The sequence below is a fragment of the Pygoscelis adeliae genome, unplaced genomic scaffold (assembly GCF_000699105.1).
Source record: "Pygoscelis adeliae isolate BGI_AS28 unplaced genomic scaffold, ASM69910v1 Scaffold232, whole genome shotgun sequence".
Taxonomy (NCBI): domain Eukaryota; kingdom Metazoa; phylum Chordata; class Aves; order Sphenisciformes; family Spheniscidae; genus Pygoscelis; species Pygoscelis adeliae.
Genome location: NW_008824473.1, coordinates 5,147,039 through 5,161,976, shown reverse-complemented (window position 1 = coordinate 5,161,976; position 14,938 = coordinate 5,147,039). Strand labels below are relative to the sequence as shown.

Below are 14,938 nucleotides of genomic sequence, written 5' to 3'. Positions count from 1 at the left end.
AAGGGCGGGGAATAAAAATCAAAATGCAGTAGTTTAGTAGGTGGGAGAACTTTCCAATTATTTCATAATTATGCAAATGAAGATTAAAGAGAAAGTTGTTTTGAGTTTTGCTGCATTTCTTGCTACTCCAGGAGTTTTTAAATCAAGAAAATACTAGCAAGTTTAACAATTCTGATTTTTCAAGAAAACCATTCAACACTAAGTTAAATATATTTCAACATTAACATGTTCATTGCATCTGTATTGTTACAGAACTTCTAGTACTTATCTGGCTAAAGATATAATTTCATATTTAAAAGGTAACTACAGCTGCTTCTAGTTAGAAGTTACTAAACATAAACCAGCCATAGCAACTAGTTATGAAATGTAACTAATTGACCTAGTCAGAGTAAGGAATATCCAGCTAAGGACTTTCTAGCTATTGAACTAGCCAATTTTAATCAGTATTTACTGTTAATCTCCGTATATTCATATGGTCCACTTGAAAGATCTGAATGCTAAAGATAGCGTATTTGTATTTTCCATGTAAAGTATTCCAATGCAAGTACATATTTGGCATTTTGAAAAAGCTAGTTTACCTGGCCCCAGAGTAGTGTTCCCATGCCCAGGAAAATGGACCACAGCCACTGTTCAATTGAGAGTTCTGAGCAACTGAAAGGCTTCCCACCGAACTGCACAATAATTATCTGTGAAGAGCAACATCATTAAAGAACACGTATCAGTGACCTGTTACTAGAAAATTCCCTAATGCTTCAAGATCACTACAGACAGCTCTGCATTAGAACATAGGATTTCCCATCCTATTAAGCATACGCTTCCACTGCCTCAGCAGTTTGAGCAAGTTTCCAAACCTAAGCCATCTTCTTATGCTTTTCAGTATTTCAAGAACAACCCATTTATTCTTCAAATGTCACACTCATGAAAACCTGTTGACTACTTCATTTTGCTTGCAGTTCTTTCCCTTCGTTTCACAATTACAGCACGTATTCGATGATACAAATTTACAGTGATTATTTACCATGTGAACACCCATCTCAGAACCAAGTTGATTAATAAACTTGTGTTAATAGAAGTCGTAGATCCACAAGGCATGAAACATTTCAGAAATAATTCAACAGAATATTACTATGTATCCCATCAGTGTTAAATATCAGACTTTAAATCATCACAGTGTGACATCTATGTAGCCAGTCTTGGGGGGAGGGAGCAGAGATCTCAAAAGCTAAATTAAATGAGCTCCTACTGACTTACCTATTACAACAAGCTGTACAGGCCCTAATGAGCAAGGTATCCCTCTGCATAGGAATTATATGCATGAAAGTCTGCCCTGGAGAATCAACAATTCAAGTAGCAGGGCAGGCATGAAAAGGAGACAGTATTGACCATTAAGCAGGACAGCTGAAAAGCCCAAGAGTATCTTCTTTTATTAACACAGCATAAAACACTGAGACAACAACTCAGGAGTTACTTATTTGGGAAGGCATTCGGTCCACCAAATTTATAAAGGGAACACAGTTGCAGTCAGGAGTAATTTCTACATATTTGGCTTTGTTGCACAACACAGTCAGTCTGCTACATATGCGACCCTAAAAATAAGAGTAGCTTCTGAAGAAGTGTCATCTAAAAAAACCTAAACCTGGGACAATAAATGAACTAGCTTCACGTGAAGCAGAGCTGCATACATTTGCATTGCTTGAACCGTTATGAATTTGGTCAGCTTCATGGAATCCCAAGTCTAAGAAGAAACTTAAGGCACAGGTTATATCTTAAGTCTGAAATAACGTAAGTCAAAATGAAAGAGTTCTGAAAAAAAAGTAGTATACCGATTTGTTGGTTATTTCTTCTGATGAATTAAAAGTTAAGGCCATTTAGAAGGTGAAACTATTTCTTGTAAACTATTTTCTTTAGATTCAATTTTGACTTGGTGTTTCTCAACACCAGTGTGTTAACCCAATCAATTTCAGATAATTTAATTTCATTTGTTAGCATATGCTGAGTTAATTAACTAGCTTTTACAAATCTGCCTCGATGCACCAACAAAAGGTCCCTAGACCTCAGTGTTTTTCACCTAAAACAGCAGCATCTATACAGATAACTAAAATATATACCAATGCAGATAACTGATTTCCGCATCAGGAAGATAAAAACTGATACTTAGTTTCTAAAGCTTATTCATGTCCTAATCTCATTAAGAAGATATGAGAAGTTGTAACTTTTCTATAATTGTTTAAATGGGCTCTCATTCAGATGCACAGGCAGATACTATGAGGAAGACTAGGTGGGGAACATACAACTTCTTCACATTTTGTCAAGAGACTAGAACACTAAGATCAAATTGAAGGACTAGAAAATTCAAAAGGTAAATACAAATACTTCTACATTCCAATTTTACCAATTTCAAAGAGATCTTACCTGAAAACCCTGTCAAGCAGCACTTCCAAGTAATTTATAGCGTGTTTGACGCTGAAGTTTTTTTCCACATTACAGAAATGAAATGCCTGGCACTAGTTGATTAGCATTTCCAAGGTAAGAAAGCACATCAGTGTACTAAGTGCATTTTCCTCCCCACCCTCCAAGAATTTACTTACCTGCACAACAAATGTCCCCAGAACAATAGTACAGAAGATAGCGTTGTTAAAGATTCCTTCAAAAACGTTTCTTTCGCCATGAATTTTTCGGGCATTAATTTCATTAAAAAGCTGCATCATCACAAATGTATTAAATACAATAGTATAATGCTCTGAAGGAGGAGCATGCAGAGGTGCATTTCTTCCACTATCGATATCAAAAATTTTCTCACCTGTGTATAAAAGGCATTTATCAGCAGCTTAATTGGTGTCTTTATACACACACTACAACAAAAAATTAGTTTTAAGATCACATCTCTGTACAACTTTCAGCATAACTTTGTAAAGCCTCAGTATTCTTACCAGCAAACAGGAGCGTGAAGACCACTACGAGTTGGTAGAATGCATGACCCAAAATGTTCTTCATCATTGTACGAGAAATCAAAGGTTTGTTTCTACCATAAGGCTTTCGCAACAGAAGAGCTTCAGTGGGTGGTTCTGTTGCCAGGGCAAGAGAAGCTAATGTGTCCATTATGAGATTTACCCACAGCATCTGCACAGCTTTAAGCGGAGAATCCTATAAAGATAGATATATAAACCCTCCAATATAAGTGAACAAATTGCAGGTATTAAAGGCATTTATTATACAACAAGGGCATGTTCTGAAGAGCATTATGTTCTTTGGACTAGTATTTAACTGAAAGTTTGAAATCAAGAGTTAATCTGTCATGACATTTTCAACCTTTATTAGCTGAAACAATCCACCACCAGTACGTACTTGTGTTATGCATGCTCCTGTAAAAGCAACAATTACTGCTACTACATTGACAGTAAGCTGGAACTGAAGAAATTTGGAGATGCTGTCATACACGTTTCGTCCCCACATAACTGCTTTAACAATACTTGTGAAGTTGTCGTCTGTAAGGATAATATCGGAAGCTTCTTTAGCCACGTCTGTTCCAGCAATACCCTGGTAGAAAAAGAAAAACACTATGAAATATAACAGGATGCACTGACTTATGTAACAGAAGCTATTATTATATCCTTGGTCAGTATTCACTTTGGTGCACCTTGTCTGAAGGACTATTTTAATGTAAGCACCGAAAGTTCTACTGAATCAAGTTCTGCTTGCAAGTTCTACTCAAGCATGGGAAAATGTAAACAAAAAAAAGGTAATGTTGTCTTTATTTTAAAGACCTTAATAAAAATCCTCAAATTGATGACAAAGACACTGTCTAAGTTCTCCCAAAGAAATGTTACTGACCGCTGTTCAAGTTAAAGGCCACCAGATGGTGCAGTACTACAATGCAGTCTGTGTCCTAATGAGTTTGCTACATGGATGCCAGCAGTAGGGCAATGCATGTGTTCATAACATAGTGGAATGATACATATTACCAAAAACCTTTTCCAGAAGAGCATTAGCATTAAACAGTAGAATATGCAATATGCATATGACATCGCAATGCAGTATGACATTAAGTTTTAAGCACCTGCAGTCTCCTGCAGTGTCCAAACAGTTAAGCTGAGTTCTGTGTAATACCTACTTCAAGGATATTTATTTTGCTTTTGGCATTTCAAAAACACTAACTCAATAGCAAATTTAATGATCCTTATTCTTGATACATTGTTTTGCTATGGAAATGAATCACCTGCATGGCTATGTGTACACCTTAAAAGGTACCTTTAAATATCATGTAGTAGATGGTATATTTTAAGTGTTATTTAGATAAGCAGTTAGAGAAATTAGTTTCTTACACAGATGAACATAGACAGCAACTGCAGGAAACATGTAAGTTCTGGAAGATGAAAATAAATCTGCCCCTGACAGTGCCAACTACAGCAGCTATACAATAGCAGAAAACAGATACTTGTTAAAACAAGATTGTTACTGTCTAGAGAACATTTCATGTGTAGCTGTCAAATTTTTAAGTTATGCTTTTGAAAAATGCTCCTTGAGAATGACAAAAAAGCTCTTCCTCTTCCCATTTTTTCCTTCAAGATTAGCATCTGAGTCAGTGCATCTGCATGTGGTTTAGGAGTGTGGTCTTCATTACTTTTTTTTTCCTTCAAATGCTTAATAATGAGTTTTTAAAGACTAAAGTGATCTACTAGCACCAAACTGTACCTTTTCAGCTTAAGACTGAGAAGGAATCTTGAGGCAAGAGGAAGCTTGAGGAATCTATCTTACAGTGTTTTGAAAAAGACAGAAGGAAGCTGAAGCCTACATACTTAAGGCATGAGTCTATCTAGTATTAGCACTTAAAGCCGAGACTTGGTTTGACTACCGTTTGAAAGGGTAGTTGAGAATTTAAATTGAGAAAGCCAAGCAATCAAAGGAAACATTCAGACAAATGCAGATCCTAGATTGTCAAAAAGCACTGTTACTTTAGTTGTACTAGAGATGTCTCTTAGTATAGCCTCCAAAGCCATTTTAAAATCAACTGGCAGTCTCTCTCATTATAGTCTCCCTGTTCCATGATGTTTCCATCATTTCATGGAAAACAGATGATTAAGCTCATTCCATATTGCATATAAGCTTTACTCAAAGTCAACATAGTATGCTGTCTACCACTTAAAGTCATTTTGCCTTATGTTGAGCAGAACCCATTTCAGAAATCTTTAGTATCAGTAATTCTGTTCCTATGTTTTGCAACAAGCCTTTGTGTAAAAGGTTTTGATTTGCAAGTGACTGGGGATCTGCGTTTTAAGTTTTATTCAATGGCAAATGCCACAAGGACATTTTCCATCAAATGAAAACATGGCTAAGTTGGGAGACTGAGGAAGGAGGAAAAAGTAATTAGTATTTAGAATTAAGTATGAGAGATGTTGACTCCATTAACTTAGTTGTATATTAGGCTCGTGAAACAAGCAAGGTTGTTTAATGATCTTTTAAGTAATTTGAGAAGTTATTTTATCAAAATAGGTCTCCAAAATACTGAAGATTTAAAGAAAAAAAAATCATACCATAGCAAATCCAACATCTGCCTTCTTCAGAGCTGGACCATCATTGGTACCATCACCAGTTACTGCTACAACTTGCCTCTGTTCAAAGACAGTGCTGTCAATTATACCTAAAATAAAATGACATCTTGGTGTTACAGTTCAAAGTTGACAACGCAGCACAGACTGAACCTGAAAAAGAAACCCAGTTTTTGTCTTCCTCAGAGTCATTAAACAAAAAAGAGAAACCAAAAAACCCAAGAAAAATCCCAACAGATAGTTCTAGTTGGCTCCATTTCTCAAACAGAAAAAAAAAAAAAATCAGCTGGCATTTGAAGATACCCTCATAGGCATTTCCCACTGCTCAGTCCTAGTTTTTTTTTTCTAGAAACAGGAAAAAAAAATAAATCTAGCTTTCCTTAGAAGCTCAGATAATTTTTACTTACCTTTTACTAGAGTGTGTTTGTCAGTGGGAGAAGATCTTGCAAGAACACGAAGCTTTGGCCAGATTTTATCTATTCGCTCTTGCTCTATCTGCAAAAAGAGGATTGCTTCTATTTTACAGTTAGGAGACTTAGAATATCTGCTGAACTACTTTACATAGTCAGTATGCTTACCTCTCCTTTTTCATTGCGTATTCTCCTGTTAAAGTCTTTGCCCTCTAAACACAGGAAGTCTTCACCAGGATTCAGAATACCACATTTTAATGCAATAGCACGAGCAGTGTTAATGTTATCGCCAGTGACCATACGTACAGTTATGCCTGCACGTTGACACTTTTTTATTGCATCAGGTACCTGTAAACAAACAAAAAAACCCAAACAAAACAAAAACCCCATAGGTTCAGAGACTGTACATTAGCTGACATGTGAGTGAAAGGAGTGTTTTTGGCTCAATCCAGGATAACTCTTATTTTAAAATCAAGACTGTTGTTATGGAACATTTAAAAAAATTAAGTAGCTTACCACAGTTCTTTTCCTGAAAAACCACACAAATGGCAATTCTGGCAAAGGGGCTTTGTTGTTGTTGTTATGTTATGCCCCCTCCCTTCATTTTTCAAATACTGTAGTATTCAAAAATACCACAAAAATCCTCATGACATATTAGGCTGTAATATTCAAAGGTACTGAGTACTGGCTTTTCATTTATGATTATGTGAAATAAACTACAGCTCACACTCCACTACTTCACCCATGACTTAGTGTGAAGTGATGACAGTGCAGATCAGACTGGAGTTCCTCTTACATGTGGCGTAAAAGCTTTCACTATTGAAAAATACTGGCCTCTTTAGACCTCAACCACAAGCCGGACTCCTTACCTCAGTTCTCAGGTGACAAACCCTCCTGTCCATCACTCCCCATGAGAAGCTGGCACAATATTATCCTAAACAATACTCCTAATACTCCGAGTGGTAAAAAAAAAAAAAATGACAAGTTGTTCCATCTACTGAGACCCTGCACAGTAAGCGCCTTAAGTCATTAGTTTGTACAGAGCTTCAGTAACACAGCATAAGTGACATTAAGAAGTTTTAATCTGCTTTTATAGCTCCATTAACTTTCCCCCTAAGAAATTAGTTTTTCATTTATCAGCTATGCTTAAGGCGTACAATAGCAATTCAGTTCCTTGTACTCGCTGCATGATGAACAACATCATGAATCAAGATCCGTTGTAACAGAATCACTGCAGTTTAGTCAGTTACCCTACCTCAGGTCTCACAGGGTCTTCAATCCCAACAACAGCAATGCACGTCAGACCAGTAACAATATCATTTTCATTGTCCCATTCTGGCTCAGGTTCCCCTGCTGGGAAGTCTCTGAATGCCAGGCAGATGGTTCTGAGCCCTTCAGAAGCCATTGGCTCAATTACAGTTTTCACGATATCATCGCGGTCCCTAGGTCTAAATACCTTTGGTTCTCCATTAGCACTCAATATTTTGAAGCACCTGAAAAGGAAGGTTTAAAGAGTTAAAGTTCAGCCCATTCAATGGCTTATTAGTCAACTCCAGTAAGCTTTGTTTTCACTAGACACACACACAAAAAGCCAGTGGCAGCATCTTTAAGGTAATCTTCTCCATATACACTTAATCTCTTCCCAATTGCAAAACATACTAGGTGTAGAAAGTTAACTGAGCCCGTCATCCTAGGATGAAAATAGTGCCCAATGAAATTAGGACACAAAGATTAGTTACCTCCCAGAAGTATCCATTTCTCCCTTGCATGTAAACAGACTAGTGTCTACGCTGGTTGAGTCAGTCAATCCAGTTTCAAGTTCAACAAAATAATCCCACCTTGTTAACAGTTATACAAGTCTCAGAAGTACAATATGTTTCAGAACGTGCATGTGGTGCTTAAACAGCTGTAAGTACTAAACTTACAGCACTGAAAGCAAACTTTGGTACTATGATGAACCAATGCCATCCTTAAGAGTAGTAAGGTGTGCCCCCCCATCCCCCAGTCTAAGTGCAGAGAATTCAGAGAGCATCTGGCATAGAGTTCTTAATGTGAAGTATTAAATGAAAAAAAATACTTAAATCTAATTTAAATGTCTGTAAGAGACTAGATGCAACACTATGTACTCCAACATTTCAACACATGCTCTTTTAGTTGTTTCTTCATGCCAAACATGCCACTGCTTTCATAGACAGTACACATACTTTACCAATATTAATGCCATGAATATAACACTACCAAATATTTTGAACAACAAATTTAGTCTCGTTCATCTGCATGCTTAGCAAAGTTTTGCCATAGAGCAATGCCATAAGCATTTGTTTTACAAATTAGTACTAATGTGGCACTGAAAAAAGATAAGAATTTATGACTTTTTTTTAAAATATCGAGTTTGGACCTGGCAGATCTGCTAAAATGACTACTGTTATATTTAAGTATTTAGTCCAAGGGTTTAGGGAATTCCCAAGTGCAATACATATACAGTTTCCACCTCAGCCAGGAAATGAAAACAAAGCAGTCCCTTAAAGCTTCATAGTATTCATCACAACTGAAATTTGAAGTCAATCCGAATTTCCTGATTTTGGTTATTTGTTTAAGTGTCAGCAACCACTAAGGATATCTTGTGTTACCTGCAATCATAGGACTTGTGATAAAGTCAAAGCATTCCAAGATGACTAAATGGAAGCCAATAAGCTTTATGTAAAGATTTCATTGACACTCATTTCAAATATTTGACTTGATGGTAAGGAAAGAATAAAACTGCTCTGATTGAAAAAGTTTGCTGCATTTCTTCTACACTTATTAGCAACTCATTTGTGTCTTATAAATATTCATGTTTAAGCTTTCAGTGCTCAAGAATAGTCATACATGTGACAATAAAGAATGAGCAGCACAATTGACAAACCAGGTTACAAGCTCTGAGATTAATTTCTGGCACTGCATAGGTAGTGGGTAAAGAAAGTGGCTTATGATGCTAAGGCTTTTTCCTAGTCCATGCATACTCTGAAATAGTTTTGGAATTACAACTATTCCAATAGTATCCAAATCAGTCTAGGTTTTCTTGTTCTTTGCCAAATGTCCTTAGTATTTGTTTTCTTATCTCAGTTATGAAGCCAAGTGGACCACATGAGTCTGGGCTGAATGAGTTTTAGCAACTTCTACAGTTCAATTGCTCAACCAGATAAGGTACAAAATACTTCTGAAGGCAGAAGTAATGCAAATATAGGCATACTTATTCACTGATGAGACTTGGCTTAAAATCTAGCTATGAAAAAAAATCACAGCTAAATCTAAGTTCCATATCAAAAGGAACAAGAGTCCTTTAAAGATTGACTTTTTGTTGTCAGCACTAAGTTGAGGAGAAAGAAGATTTCATCTTTTGTCTTTAGTGCATTAGTACTTTCCTAGATAATGATTTGGGGGGCTAGTAGCAAGCAAAAAGGTAAATTGAACTGATGAACATAATCTATGCGCTTCTCAGACTAGAAATAGTCTGACGTTAGAACCAAAACCAGGCTGGCTACAACTGCTGTTCCTAGAGAACAGCATGCATACATGCTTGACTTCTCTCCTCACTAGGAATTACCACGGCCTTCTTCACACTTAAGTGTTTGTCCCAGTGGTGACTTATCTTTCACTAATAAATCCCCTATAGATGGGCAGATGCATAAGGAAGCAATTTGCTTTATCACATTAAAAACCCTCAAGTTTCTCCATTGGCCAAATTCAATCCAAGCAGTCCAAGTTAAAATGATCAACTTGGACACCAACTTGCACAGTCTTTTGAAGCTGAAAATAATCTTAAAAGTAACCAGTTTTCAACGGCACAAGTCGTTCCTGCAATTTAGGCATATCAGCTGTCGGGACTTCACTGGAAGATGGGTGAGCATTTTGACCAACCCCACCTAAAACTATAATAGTTTAACCAGAGAATAGACCAATTCATAGACACTTTCCTGTACCAGAGCAGAGTTCACAAGTTAAAATTAATCATGACCAGCTCTTTTTTTTGGGGGGTGGGGTGTGAGAATTGAAGTAACTGAAGTGCTAATTGCCCATCTTACTACAGAAAGTCAAACAATTGAGGGAGACAAGCTGGGAAGCTGGCTGCAATCACAAGGGTATAGGACTGCTGCACTTGTTTGTGAATAGGGCAACAGAAGTATTTCACAGACTATGGCACAATGTTGTTTACCACTTCAGTCTCCTCACCTATCACAACATTTAGCCAAATTTCAGTGCTGAAGTACAATAGTAGTTGTTCTTACTTTTTAAGAACTATCTCAGAGGCACCTTTACTGAATATCCGGAAACTGCCATCAGAGTTTTTTAACACAGTACTCATAGATTTTCTAACAGAGTTGAAGGTGTACACTTTGTACAAATCCTCTTCTGGTATCTCATTTCTTACGTCCTGATAATCACGTTTTAAATCCAAGAGCAATCCCAGCAAGGCACATTCAGTTTTATTTCCAACGTGACGTGGTAGGCCACCTTCTTTTTCAGGAGGCTGGAAGAAGAAAAAGAACCTTTGCTGATTAGGTTAACCTATGAACCACTGAAGTACAGCATGTAGAAAACAAGGGAGCTAAGGCCAAGCTTAGCTCTAGGATAGGGAAGTTTCACTTTCGCAATGATTACTCTATAAATTCCTATGAGTCATGAGCCAAAGTCATACTGCTGGCTTTTTAAAGTAACTTCTGTACCTGTTCAGGATCTTTCAGTCCCTTTCTCAGACTCAAAAATCACCCATCAAATCCCAGCATGACCCTTCTAAAAGGCATTTTCCATTGCTTGAAATATCTATCTGATCAATTGAGTGTAGTCCCTGAATAATTATTTTGCATTTTAAAAGTACAGAGAAGTTTACTTAAACTGATTTAAGCAAGCTAAATGGCATTATTTCTGCTAAATTGAAGTATCCTCTCCTGTAGTAACTCTTCCGCAATGACTTAGACTACGATCACATCACCTGTTAGCCTTCTACTGAATAAACTAAGTCTTTAAGCTTCTTAAGTCTCACCACAAGTTCTGTTTTCCAGGCCGTGGCCTATTTAACTGGAAAGCATTCAGAAACAAGCTTCCAACCCTTTACTACCAGAACAAGTTTCTTCTCTCAGCAATGTGGAATATGCACGTACTAGTGCTATAAGTAAAGGAGTATTTCTCAGATATTTCTGAGCTTATATAGCTATAACATTGCAGTGCAGTTTGTAGCAGAAAAGGCAGAAGCACTTACTCAGCCTGACGTGCCTCAAACAGCTAGAGCTGAACTATATTAACCATAAGTCAGTGATCCATTTTCATCGTTCAGAGCTGCAAGATCTTGGATTTGGCTGTACTGAATACTCACACTTTCAAAATGTTCACTTTAACGTGCAGTTTAAGATGTCCAGTTCTGGGCTCCCCAGTACGACAGACATGGACATCCAGCCATGGGCCACAAAGATGATAAAGGGGCTGGAGCACCTGACATATGAGAGGCTGAGAGAGCTGAGACTGTTCAGCCTGGAGAAGAGAAGGCTCTGGGGAAAAAAAACTTATCAGTGTGTATTAAATGACTGAATGGGGCAGGCGGGTGGAGCAGCAGTAAAGACTGCCAAGCCAGACTTCCTACTGGTATCCAGTAAGAGGACAACAATGGGCAATGGGTACAAACTGAAATTCTGAAATTCCATTTGAACATAAGGAAACACTTTTTTTACTCTAAGGGTGGTCAAATACTTGACAAGGTTGCCCAGAGGTTGCAGAGTCTCCATCCTTTGAGATTCTTAAAACCTGACTGGACATAGCCCTGAGCAACGTGGTCTGGCTGACCCTGCTTTGAGCAGGGGAGTTGGACCAGAGGATCTCAAGAGGTCCCTTTCAGCCCTCTGTGATTCTGTAAAACAGACTAACTCTGACTGCATTGGATACAATTTGATTAAAATTGTAGTAGTAAGGGACCTGGTCAGTTTACATGCAGCTACTTTTTTTCTCTCTATAAAAAGATCTTTAGAAAATTGACTGTGAAACTCCTCACATGCTATAACTCATTAGTAGTATTTCAGTCTTGTTTCAGAGAAATCGGTGCTGGTGAGCTTGATGTGCCACCTCAAGTGGCACTTTCCTCAAGTACTGCTATTGAGGAAATTCTTGCAGAGGTACCATCTTTGTTGGCTGAAAAGTAGCTTTTGGACTGGCGTTTTACTGCTATTCCTGTACAAAGCATTCACAGTGGAGGCTTCTACTAAACCTTGAAATGCTAATTTATTTATTTTTTAAAGCTAAATTCTAATTATTATTTTTGCTGCCTTAAAGAATATGTTATGCAACACGTTGGAATAACTACAGCAAGGAAGCTATGTTTGGAGTTGCAGAAAATTATGCACACGAAAGTGCTAAATAGTCCAGTATTTTTAATGTGTAACAGTCCATTATTCTTTTTATTTCAAAATATTTTGGAAGTCTCAAACAAGGCATGAGGAAAGATGTTACAGTCTAAAGTCTACAAATTCATACAACAGAATCTGGAATAAAAATCCATCAAAATCCTCATCTGTACTTGTGTTTTCTCATTACATTCTAGCTAATGTTATGCTACTCTTACATGTTTACTTTGAAGTAGCACGCAAATCAAGCCAAGATGCTCTTCAAGTAAGGTAAACAGCCCCACTTATAAAAACAAATTTAGACACAACTGTGAACTTAAAGGAAGTTATCTTCCTGAGATTGTATCTTTGAATTATTTGTTCTAACTGAAATAAGCTATTTTTGAAGCTTAGGAGTCCATATGAACAGTTGAGTAATTTACAGCAGGTACAAAATACCTTACACTGCATTTTGCCACGGACACACTTAACTGCCTACCATGTGGCCACCAGACAATTTGCATCTTTTGAGGAAGTTTAGTTACCTTGATTAGAATGAAGAAATCCACTTACCAGTATTTTGGAAGTGTAAGCACAATTAACAGAAATTCCTGTCACAAGGTAAGCCATAATTTTCTCTGGAATAGCTTCTGGCTCTGGAATTTTTTTATAATGTTTTTCATTGATGTAGGCTTGGACCACTGTCATTCTGTTCATGGTCAATGTTCCCGTTTTATCTGAGCAAATAGCTGTTGCATTGCCCATTGTTTCACATGCATCCAGATGTCTCACCAAGTTATTATCTTTCATCATTTTCTAAGGAAATAAAAGCAGTCAACAGCCAGCCATGACCATTACTTCACATTTCAGAAATTATCATTTAGAGAATATAGAGAATATCCAGCCTTACACAGCAGTTTCAGAAGACACTCAGCCTTTAAGTTATCTGGCATCTTACAGAGGAAGAATTTGTAGCTGCCACATTCTGTAAGGATTCCTTTAAGTCTATCATGTCACAGTAAACTTCATTTTGAACAACGTTCATAAATACAGTCTTAATCTCCTGTATCTCCATGTCATGCCAACTACTGATGCTAGTCACACCGTTACAAGCAAATAGTTTATGATGATATTTAGAAATAGAGGATAGGTACAGACTGAGCTTTACCAGATATAACATTAAAAAAAGTCTTTCTGCTTGCAAGAAAGATCAAATAAACTATGTTACAGACTTATCTGAACATCAGACACTAGATGCTTTCAAAGATGCTAGAGTTAGACTTAAAATCAAATACAAACTGGTAGCCTAATGTTTCAGCTATGGTAGTGAGGACTACACAAATTTCATAGGTCAAACATTGCTTTAAATTCTTTACTTAACAGGTTTGGATAGTATTTTAACCTTGAAGAGGCAGCATAACTTCAAATGATACCATACTAAGGCCACTACTTGTTAGTACTTTAAGTTATTAAGTTTTAGAACACAGCCTAAACAGCCATTGTCTTTACAATTAGATTTTCAGATCAATAACCAGTCACAGCATGCTGAAGCAATAAGAAAATTAAGAGAACAAGGGGCACGAGTTAAAAAAAAGTGCTGTATAACAAACAGAAAGCTGTATGTTCTACAATATTCAGTCCTCAAGGAGAATCAATCTGGAAACTTTTGTAGTAGTTGCTTAATCAGTTAGGTAGAAGTTCAGATTTACAGAAAGGTTTGTTATTTACAAACTGTAATGCATCTATTATTTTAAGCAAGTGCTACAATGTTATGAGCTAAACCCATTCATCTTTAGCTGGTGACAACAGGCTGTCGCTGGTCACTGTTCATATTAACGTGTATTCAGAGATTAATAAAAATACTGGGGCGGATTTCTTATGCAGTTCAGGGAAACAAGAGAAGTTTCTCCCCAGTCTGTTACATTTATGTGATGCAGTGTATCTCAACTGAGATTTTACAGCTGATTAATACACCCACCTACCTTTAAGATCTGTTCCCATCTATCCACTTACCTTAACAGAGTAAGCCAGAGATATAGTGACTGCAAGTGGAAGACCTTCTGGTACTGCCACCACCAAGACTGTAACTCCAATAATGAAGAACTTCACAAAATACTGAATGTAAATTGGTGTACATTCAGCAAGCCAAGGTCTCTTCTGAACCCAGAAGGTATCAATTACAAAATATAACACAAGGATAATGACTGTGATTGCAGACATCAATAAACCTTGTTAAAAAGAGAACAAAACAGTTTTCAGAAATTATCTCAAATATTTGGCAATACAGACTGTGGATAAATCAAGTACAAATACTTCTGCCTTTATAGAAGTTAGCTTATAGCTAAGATTTTAAACAGGCAAGCCGGGAAACATTGAGGTAGTTCTCAAAAGTATTCCAACTTCCAATGCAAATACTTCCTCATACATTTCACCTAGAAACTTCTAAAATCTTTTTTTTTTTCCCCCATATAATTGAAAAGTGTAGATCTAATTATGAACAGGAGAGACCAATATGTAAAGTCAATTGACTAAGCAGAATAAGAACTGAAATAATTCAGCAGGTCTTCAACGATTGTACTGCTGACTTTTTCAGTAGAGGAAGCTGCTGACAGCCTGTACCCTGCTTCCTGCT

The 14,938-nt window shown here is 37.0% G+C and overlaps 1 protein-coding gene across 3 annotated transcripts in view; it reads right to left on the bottom strand.

Annotated features, from left to right (window-relative positions):
- The window catches only part of ATP2B1 (ATPase, Ca++ transporting, plasma membrane 1), a 40,074-nt gene that overhangs the window by 7,612 nt on the left and 17,524 nt on the right, over positions 1-14,938 (bottom strand). For all 3 annotated transcript variants that reach the window (XM_009321326.1, XM_009321327.1, XM_009321329.1), the window contains exons 8-18: positions 14,320-14,534; positions 12,880-13,122; positions 10,225-10,466; positions 7,212-7,449; positions 6,125-6,304; positions 5,954-6,041; positions 5,532-5,638; positions 3,346-3,537; positions 2,931-3,144; positions 2,589-2,800; positions 579-686 (exon numbers count right to left, since the gene is read on the bottom strand). In XM_009321326.1, coding sequence (XP_009319601.1) covers positions 579-686; positions 2,589-2,800; positions 2,931-3,144; positions 3,346-3,537; positions 5,532-5,638; positions 5,954-6,041; positions 6,125-6,304; positions 7,212-7,449; positions 10,225-10,466; positions 12,880-13,122; positions 14,320-14,534 — 2,039 coding nt within the window. The remainder of the gene's footprint in view (positions 1-578; positions 687-2,588; positions 2,801-2,930; positions 3,145-3,345; positions 3,538-5,531; positions 5,639-5,953; positions 6,042-6,124; positions 6,305-7,211; positions 7,450-10,224; positions 10,467-12,879; positions 13,123-14,319; positions 14,535-14,938) is intronic.